The sequence below is a fragment of the Ipomoea nil genome, unplaced genomic scaffold, assembly GCF_001879475.1.
Source record: "Ipomoea nil cultivar Tokyo-kokei standard unplaced genomic scaffold, Asagao_1.1 scaffold1026, whole genome shotgun sequence".
Classification (NCBI taxonomy): Eukaryota; Viridiplantae; Streptophyta; class Magnoliopsida; order Solanales; family Convolvulaceae; genus Ipomoea; species Ipomoea nil.
Genome location: NW_017617454.1, coordinates 187,047 through 196,052, shown reverse-complemented (window position 1 = coordinate 196,052; position 9,006 = coordinate 187,047). Strand labels below are relative to the sequence as shown.

The following is a 9,006-nucleotide window of genomic DNA, read 5'->3' as shown; positions in this document are numbered from 1 at the left end:
ATATATAAAAATTGTAAACATTTTGTATGTAAATTATAAACATTTAATATATAAATTGTATATTTTTAGATTCAAGTCACCTTATAAGATAGATTCGGATCCACATAATAATTTGCCAAATCCACCTGCGTGGATGACAGACAGAGTATTTAGATTTTGGAGCATATGAGAATTTGGGTTGGGCTAAAACTAAAGCCTGTGGGCCACGGCTTCACAAAGCCCAACTACTAGAACCGGGGCTGGGAGTCTATAAATTCAGGAAGAGAAATAGGCAAGTAAGATTACCATTGGGATTTGGGACGCCAGATATATTATATATATATACTTATAAATATAGAAAAAAGGAAAATTTGAAATTCGGACGATTGCTTGTATCCGGTGATGATAGTTGATTCCCCAGCTGCCCTAAAGCGAAGGAGGTTAACTACTGCCGATCCCATGGAAGCCGAATCAGCTAAGGTCTTCGTCTTATACTCAACTCTTTTCATTCAATTCGATTGCTTTTCTGCGACTTCATGTCCTTCGATCTCCACTCCAGTTTCTTGTTATTGCTTTCACAATAAGCTAATATTTGATTCATGATTTTTTTAAAAAAATTCCTCAACTTTCGATGTTCACAAATTTCTTGATCATTGCCACTGCTATGCCTATCGCGTCTAGATGACAACTGAAAGAAGTAATCTTTTCCCTAATTACAAGTCGGGCATTGGAATTCTATCCATTATGCTACTATGGGGTATAGTCCAAGAATAGAAAGAGGATCTTGGTGGAGGTTGCAAGAAAATGGGGGATTTTTTATTTTTTATTTTTATTTTTCAAGTAGACAAGTATATATTTTTTGGGATTATGGGTCATGCCGTGAGCCTCACCAAGTTGATAAATTAGGTGTCTAGTCCCTTAATCTTCTTTTGGGCTATTGATACTCTTCCTCAATAAGCCTTACCGAGTTAATAGTTTGTTTCAATTTCAAATACTATAATCACATAAAGACATCCCAAATATAGCTGCTGATTTTGATATTCCTGGATTCAGGCACAGCTTGCAGCTGCAAAGGAAAAATTTGGACGAGAAATTTGTGTCTTTTCAACAATAACCAACACTCCAGCCTCAAGTGATGTTTCTAACAATGGTATTTCCTGTTTGGCTTATATGTGTTTGCTGCCTAAAGTTTCTTTATCTTTTTCTCATGTTTGTTTTTTTGGGGTGATATTTAGAAGAATCAGATGACTTCTATGAGTTTACAGCTGAGGATTATTACCGTGTATTATCAACCAAGAAGGAAGGTAATACATACATACAGTCACCGTAGCAATGTGTATCTTGTGATTTAACTAAGTCTAGAATCTGTAACCATTTACTATATATGTGGTGCTATTTCTGCTGTGCTACTTTCAAGTTTAGAGAGCACCCTTGCTGTAGTAGATACATGTCTACACATCCTTGTGGTTTTCTTGTGTGCTTTCCTTTATAAGGTACTTATATTACTTGGCCTTTAATACTGGCATTTATGAAATTCTGAACAGATAAGTATTTGAAGACAAAGAAAATCAGAGAAGCAGAAGAAGCTGCACGTAGATCAAAGATAACTAAGGTGGTCATTAGGTTCTTATTTGAAATACTGTTTGTATAATTTCAATTTTCAATTTATTATGTTTTCACTTGTCTTTTTTTTTTTTTTTTTTTTTTTTTTTTTTTGCAGGCCGTAATCAGAGTGCGATTTCCTGATAATTTCACATTAGAAGCAACATTTCATCCTTCAGAGACTATCCAGAGCTTAGTTGACCTTCTCATAAAAGTGGTTGTGCGGCCAGATTTGCCTTTCTACTTATGTAAGTGTAACTAAAATCAAGTGTCTTAATCTGATTACTTGTATATCCTGTTTAAATGATGATACATTGAAAATTAAAAGCATCGGTTCACCATTTTGCCAGATACTACTCCTCCCAAGAAGCAGATAAAAGACATGTCCCAGGATTTTTATTCTGCTGGTTTTGTTCCAGGTGCAATCGTATATTTCTCCTATGATGTACCAAAAGGTCAGTAAAATTTCAATTAATCAACACTTTGAACTGTGTTTCAATTGCAATTTATCTAAGTTTTGTGAATTTCAGCTATAATTTTAAGTGACTCATAATAGTGAATGTAAAGTAAAGTATACTATAGTGTATGGAGGGTAGGAAACATATACTTAGACTGCACACTTGGTGATAAGCTGAATTTGTAATCTGGGTTTAACAGCATTGGCTTGAGCTGGCCCCCCTTTTTGAACCAATTGTCATCTTTCATAGTCCACATTCAGCACCCCCTAACTTTGCACTGTCAAGATCCAAGTTCTTGCTTTTCAAGAGGCCTCACATTTGCATTTTCACTGTCAAGATCTTTAAGTGTGTATCATACTTCTCTTCTGTGTAGCTGTTTGACTGTATGAATGCCAAAAGTTTGTATTTCGGGTTGGTAAGCTTAGGACATGACAGGGTGTTTATGTTGCTTTCTGAATGGCATTGACCTTGCAATTGCATGACTTAGGTACTCAGTTATACAAGTGTGTGCTGGAATACTTGTGCTAAATTTCTTGGTACTTGAAAAAAAATTTCTACAGGTGATGATGTTGCCCCCGGGAACTACCTAAAAGAGGAGGTGTTGTCTTTGCAAGGCTTAGAATTTAAAACCGTGCAGGCTGAACCTGTTCAATCTGTAGCTGAGCCAGCTTTAGAAGCCAAGCCCACTCCTGCTCAAGAGCAAAAACCGCCTGCAGAGAAAAAGAACATTAAGCCCAAGTGGTTAAAAATGTGATATGGATTTCAGTTGATCTCAACTTCCATTCTAGGTATGCTTTGATCCCTAATACCTTGGTTGATTATTGTATAAGTTGTACATGTATTCGGCATTCCCATTAGTAAAGGACACATAAGTAGTGTTTTCCTTATGATATGATTGTTCTTTTGCAGTTGTGATGAGGATGTGCAGGTGGTCATCTCTGCAATTGAAGACCATTCATCTCCCCGAAGCAGACGACGGAGGAAAAGAAGAAAAGTGTTCCATTACAGCCTGCAGCATTCGCATGTTCAAACAAATTTATTTTTTGTTTTTTTTTAAAACCTTAGTAAATGTGAATTTGAATGTACTATATATGGTTTCTACCTTGTAATCTTTTATTTTAGGTTATTGATTCTGCAGTTTGTGTCATCTGTGCTAATTCCTATTATCACCAAACTATATTTCCCTTTTTACTTAGGCTGATGGATACAACTAGATAGCTAAACAAACGATTTACACAACAATTTCAATAAATTATTGGTCAAGTAAATACAATGCTAAACTGGAGCAGAAAGCAGATGTATAAAAACTAAATTAATTTAAATCTATTTAATATTACACAATAAAAAAATACTTATCAGATGTTTAAAATGATGAGTTACTTGAAAGATAGTCTATCATCTTCTGCCATTTCACAGACTAACGATTTTGTAATTAATATTTACCAATTAGAATTAAGACGTACAATCAAATTGAAGAAAATTTTATATAATTTTAATGTGAATCCTGGAATGAAATAAGATGTTTTCTTGGGGGTAGGGGAGACTATTATAACTATTAGGACTCTATGTATATGAGTCTGTTTAGAACTTCTTATCCTTGTCACACTGTGACTCTCTACTTCTTATCATTGTTACACTGTGACTCTCTATTTTATATATTCACATCATCTGATCTCATTGTAATCAAGTTCAGAAAATATAATACAATCAGTTCTCATCTGGTATCAGTTAGCTAGGGTTTTGTGATTCATAAAATTAAGAAGATGCAGCGCTGTGATGGCAACCTTAATTACCGTGGAGGTCAGCAACGTGGCTTCGATGATCCGTGTCAAATCTGTAAAGGTTTCGGCCACACAGGAGTCAATTGTTTTTGGCGCTATGATGATCCGTGTCAAATTTGTAAACGTTTTGGTCACACGGGAGCCAATTGTTTTTGGCGCTATGATGATCCGTGTCAAATTTGTAAACGTTTTGGTCACACGGGAGCCAATTGTTTTTGGCGCTATAATGATCCGTGTCAAATCTGCAAAAGTTTCGGTCACACGGGAGTCAACTGTTTTCGGCGATATTCAGGGGCTCCGGGTTCTCAGGCTAATTTGGTGTTTCAGAATGGTTTAGTTGCTAAAACCTCGTCAAATTCTCATACTTGGGTTCCGGACACTGGAGCCACAAATCATGCAACTCCGAACGTCGCTGCTCTTTCTACATCGGAGAAGTACACTGGTAATGACACTTTACGTGTCGGTGACGGTATGGGTTTATCTATTAGTCATGTTGGCCATGCCTCTTTTAATACCCCTTCTAGATCATTTACATTGTCTGATATACTTCACGTTCCGCGTTTGTCTAATTCTTTATTATCTGTTCAGAAGTTTGCATCCGATAATAAAGTCTTTTTTGAGTTTCACCCCTCATTTTTTGTTGTAAAAGATATCAATACCAAGGAAATACTTCTTCGGGGCAATAGTTCGGGGGGACTATACACACTTTCATTACCTAGTTCGTCTCCGTCAGCGTTTATTTCCGCTCGTGCCTCGGCTTCCACTTGGCACAATCGTCTAGGTCATCCTCATAACCGTGTTCTTAGCCATATACTTCGTTCTTGTTTGGTTAGTGGGTCTCGTGATAATATTCGTTGTCATAATTCTTTATGCAATGCGTGTCAATTAGGCAAATCTGCCCGTTTTCCCCTCCCCCGTGTTGCTTCCTCTAGTTCTCAAGTCCTAGATCTTATTTACACAGACATTTGGGGTCCTGCGCCCACTTTATCTACTTCTGGCTTCCGTTATTTTGTGATCTTTGTGGATGACTATTCCCGTTATACATGGTTCTTTCCTATGAAATTAAAGTCTGATCTTTATGTCATCTTTGATAAATTTCGTACTCTTGTTGAACGGTCCTTTAATTGCAAAATAAAGGCCATTCAGTCTGATTTAGGTGCTGAGTACAAAAAGTTGCATTCTTTGTTTGTTCAATTAGGAATTCAACATAGACAATCCTGTGCCTATACACATGAACAGAATGGTCGTGTTGAACGAAAACATCGTCACATTGTTGAAACTGGTCTGGCTCTTCTAGCTCATGCCTCTGTTCCTTTGAAATTTTGGGATTTTGCCTTTGAGACTGTTGTCTATTTAATTAACAGAATGCCATCTTCTGTATTAAATAACTCGAGTCCTCATCTCCTGTTATATAAATCCCCTCCTTCCTATCTTTTTCTTCGTGTCTTTGGGTGTTTATGCTACCCTCATCTTCGACCATATAATCGTCATAAGATGTCATACAGGTCTTCTCCATGTGTCTTCCTAGGTTATCCTGAGTCCTTTAGGGGGTACAGATGCATGGACTTACATATTAATAAGATTTACACATGCAGGCATGTCAGATTTGATGAAGAAGTTTTCCCCTTTGCTACTAAAACTTCTTTGCAGGATCTATCTACTCCGTTTTCTGGACCTTGGGTGGAATATGTTCTTAGTCACATCACACCTATTCCTGCCGTGTCCAATGATGAGCTGCCAGAACCGCCGCTACCTGCTTCATTCGAACCAGCTGTGGATCCTGGACAGGCTGCCTCGTCGGGTGATCCTGTGGAGCCTGTTGCTCGCCGGCGAGGCCGTCCACGTGGGCGGTCCATCAGGCCCAATGTCCGTACTCACTCTATGGCCACTCGCAGCAACGCAGATGCTCCTCTTTTTGCTCTAGCAGCTCAAGTGCATCCCACGGAACCCACATGTTACTCTCAAGCTGTCAAATATCCTGAGTGGCGTGAAGCCATGGACCAAGAATTCAATGCTCTCCTGCATAACCACACATGGTCTCTAGTTCCACCCACTGCAGGTATGAATATTATTGGCTGTAAATGGGTGTTTCGTACGAAGAGAAAGGCTGATGGTGCTATTGAAAGGCATAAAGCCAGGCTGGTTGCGAAAGGTTTTAATCAGGTTCCAGGTCAGGACTTCTTCGACACTTTTAGTCCAGTGGTAAAGCCTACGACTGTAAGACTCCTTCTATCTCTAGCTTTATCATCTGGGTGGTCTATCAAACAGCTAGATGTTCATAATGCTTTTCTGAATGGTAATCTGGCTGAAACAGTTTATATGAAGCAACCCCCTGGTTATATTGATGCTAACTTCCCGAATCATGTTTGTTTGTTAAAAAGATCTCTGTATGGGTTAAAACAAGCTCCCAGAGCTTGGTTTAATCGACTACATACGTTCTTACTATCGGTTGGCTTTCAAGCATCCAAGACAGATGTCTCTCTGTTCTATTACTCTAAAGACTCTGCTTTGGTTTATCTATTGGTGTACGTGGATGGCATTATTGTAATGGGAAGTGATCAAGGTATTATGTCTCAGCTCTTGTCCAAACTGTCTGCTACATTCAAAATCAGAGATCTTGGTGAACCAAATTTTTTTCTGGGTATTGAAACAGTTAAGAGTGACAATGGGATTATTTTATCTCAACAACGGTATATGAATGATATTTTAAAACGGGCTGGAATGTCTGAATGCAAACCCCTTTCTACACCTATCTCTGTCTCGAAAACTGTCCCCTTCAATTCAGATCTATATGATGATCCCACACAGTACAGGAGTCTAGCTGGAGCACTGCAATATCTCACTGTCACACGACCTGACCTATCCTTTGCAGTTAATCAGTTATGCCAGCATATGCATGCCCCCACCATATCACACTGAGAGCAGCTCAAACGGGTACTCAGGTATGTTAAGGGAACAGTTGATCATGGTTTACGCATACGACGGTGCTCATCTAGAGACATTCATGCTTTCTCTGATTCTGATTGGGCTGGTTGTCCTGACGATCGAAAATCCACGAGTGGTTTTGCTGTTTTCTTGGGGAGTAATCTTATATCATGGGTTTGCAAGAAACAGAGAACTGTTGCCAGGTCATCCACTGAGGCTGAATACAAAGCTCTTGCAGATGTTTGTGCTGAGGTTCTATGGATTATGTCATTATTGCGTGAGATACAGATTCCGGGTATTTCCATTCCAAAATTATGGTGTGATAATCTAGGAGCTACATATATGAGTACCAATCCAATCTTTCATGCGCGCACCAAGCATGTGGAGATTGATTATCATTTTGTTCGTGATCGAGTAGCTTCGGGCGATATCCAAGTCAACTTCATCTCCACAAAGGATCAACTTGTTGATATCTTCACCAAAGCTCTGCCTGGACCTAGATTTTCTTCCTTAAGGGACAAGCTACAGGTTACTAGTATACACTGTGCTTGAGGGGGAGTATTAGGACTCTATGTATATGAGTCTGTTTAGAACTTCTTATCCTTGTCACACTGTGACTCTCTACTTCTTATCATTGTCACACTGTGACTCTCTATTCTATATATTCACATCATCTGAGCTCATTGTAATCAAGTTCAGAAAATATAATACAATCAGTTCTCATCATAACTACTACTCCCTAACTACCATAAACTTATCGGGATAAAAAGTAGTTGATGGGATCATGGCACGTGAGTATTCATGTCAAACTCAACAACTATCGTTTTAGAGTTAATACCCAAAATGGTCCCTCGACTATGTCATAATTACCAATTTGGTCCTCAACTACCATTCTTACCCAATTAAGTCCTCAACTATGTAACTTTTACTCAATTAAGTCCTCAATTATACAATTCTTACCCAATTTAGTCATCAACTATACAATTCTTACCCAATTTAGTCCTCTGTATTAATTTGACTGTTTGTTGACTGTCAAAAGTCGGGATAAAATTATAATTTTACAAGATTTCTCCTTCCTCTCCATTTAGCAGAGCCAAACCATGCAGCAATACACTTCGATCAGATTTCGATCGTCAAAAAATCGTTGAAAATCAAATTCATGGGCTATCCGATGCATAACCACTACTTCGATACTGACAGGTTTAGAACCCAACCGGATCTTATTGCTACATGGTTTGGCGCTGCTAAATGAGGAGGAAGGAGAAAACTTGTAAAATTACAACTTTATTTCCACTTTTGACAGTCAACAAACAGTCAAATTGACAAAGGACTAAATTGGGTAAAAATTATATAGTTGAGGACTTAATTGGGTAAGAATGATAGTCGAGGACCAAATTGGTAATTACGACATAGTCGAGGGACTATTTTGGGTATTAACTCATCGTTTTATTATGTCCATTCTTTTTTTTTTTATTATTCTCTAATTTTTAATTCTTAACATGTCAATTGATGATTAGTTATTTCATCCTATAGGACTCGGTACAAATGTCAACATTAAAATCTTAGGAGAGAAACTAAAATTTAAAAAGTATAAATAGTATTTTCCATTATTATATCTATTACAAAAGTCCAATTAAGGCGGCGGCGTTGGGTGGACTGACTGTGTGCATCGGGGGACGTTATGCCATGGAACCGTGTTCACCATTCATGGTGAACACGGTTCCAACGGTGTTAGTACACTGTTATCTTTTTTTTTTTTCCTTAATTAATTGCGTGATTTTTCTTCTTTATTTTCACATTTTGCGGTTTCACTTTAATTTGAGGTGAACAAAGATTTCGAACATTCATAAATTATGAATTCATGCCTGCACATTCACTGTGGAACCATGCCTACACATTACCGTCCGAAATCACGGACATTCATAAATTATGAATCCATGCCTGGAACCATGCCTACACATTCACTTTGGAACCATGAGATTATGAATTTTCTGTTGTGAGATTATGAATTTTCTGTTATGCGATTATGAATTTTCTGTTATGCGTAAAATTCATAATCTCATAACAGAAAATTCATAATTTGATTAAACGCGCGCCGTTAACTCCACATTCGCAAATTTTTTTTTTTTTAACCTAAAAACGACGTCGTTTTGCCTTATGTTCACCATTCTCGGTGAACACGATTCCATGACATAATTTGCGGTGCATCGGCTTCCATAGTTCCATTCCATTGGAGCCGAAACCTCGGTAGGCCTGGCGGG

General features: G+C 38.0%; 1 protein-coding gene across 1 annotated transcript; it reads left to right on the top strand.

The window, feature by feature from the left end:
* Positions 1-298: 298 nt before the first annotated feature.
* LOC109180427 (plant UBX domain-containing protein 1) lies at positions 299-3,186 on the top strand. The gene is made up of 8 exons (XM_019329987.1): positions 299-459; positions 1,033-1,129; positions 1,215-1,283; positions 1,524-1,591; positions 1,700-1,829; positions 1,932-2,036; positions 2,600-2,827; positions 2,949-3,186. Exons 1-7 carry the CDS (start codon positions 382-384, stop codon positions 2,791-2,793), a joined length of 741 nt encoding a protein of 246 aa, XP_019185532.1. The 5' UTR covers positions 299-381; the 3' UTR covers positions 2,794-2,827; positions 2,949-3,186.
* Positions 3,187-9,006: the final 5,820 nt, after the last annotated feature.

Excerpts from the sequence above, each read along its gene's own strand:
- LOC109180427 (XM_019329987.1), top strand. The coding sequence starts at position 382 with ATGATAGTTGATTCCCCAGCTGCCCTAAAGCGAAGGAGGTTAACTACT. Across the intron at positions 1,130-1,214 it reads AAGTGATGTTTCTAACAATG|AAGAATCAGATGACTTCTAT; the intron begins GTATTTCCTGTT and ends GGTGATATTTAG. Across the intron at positions 1,284-1,523 it reads ATTATCAACCAAGAAGGAAG|ATAAGTATTTGAAGACAAAG; the intron begins GTAATACATACA and ends AATTCTGAACAG.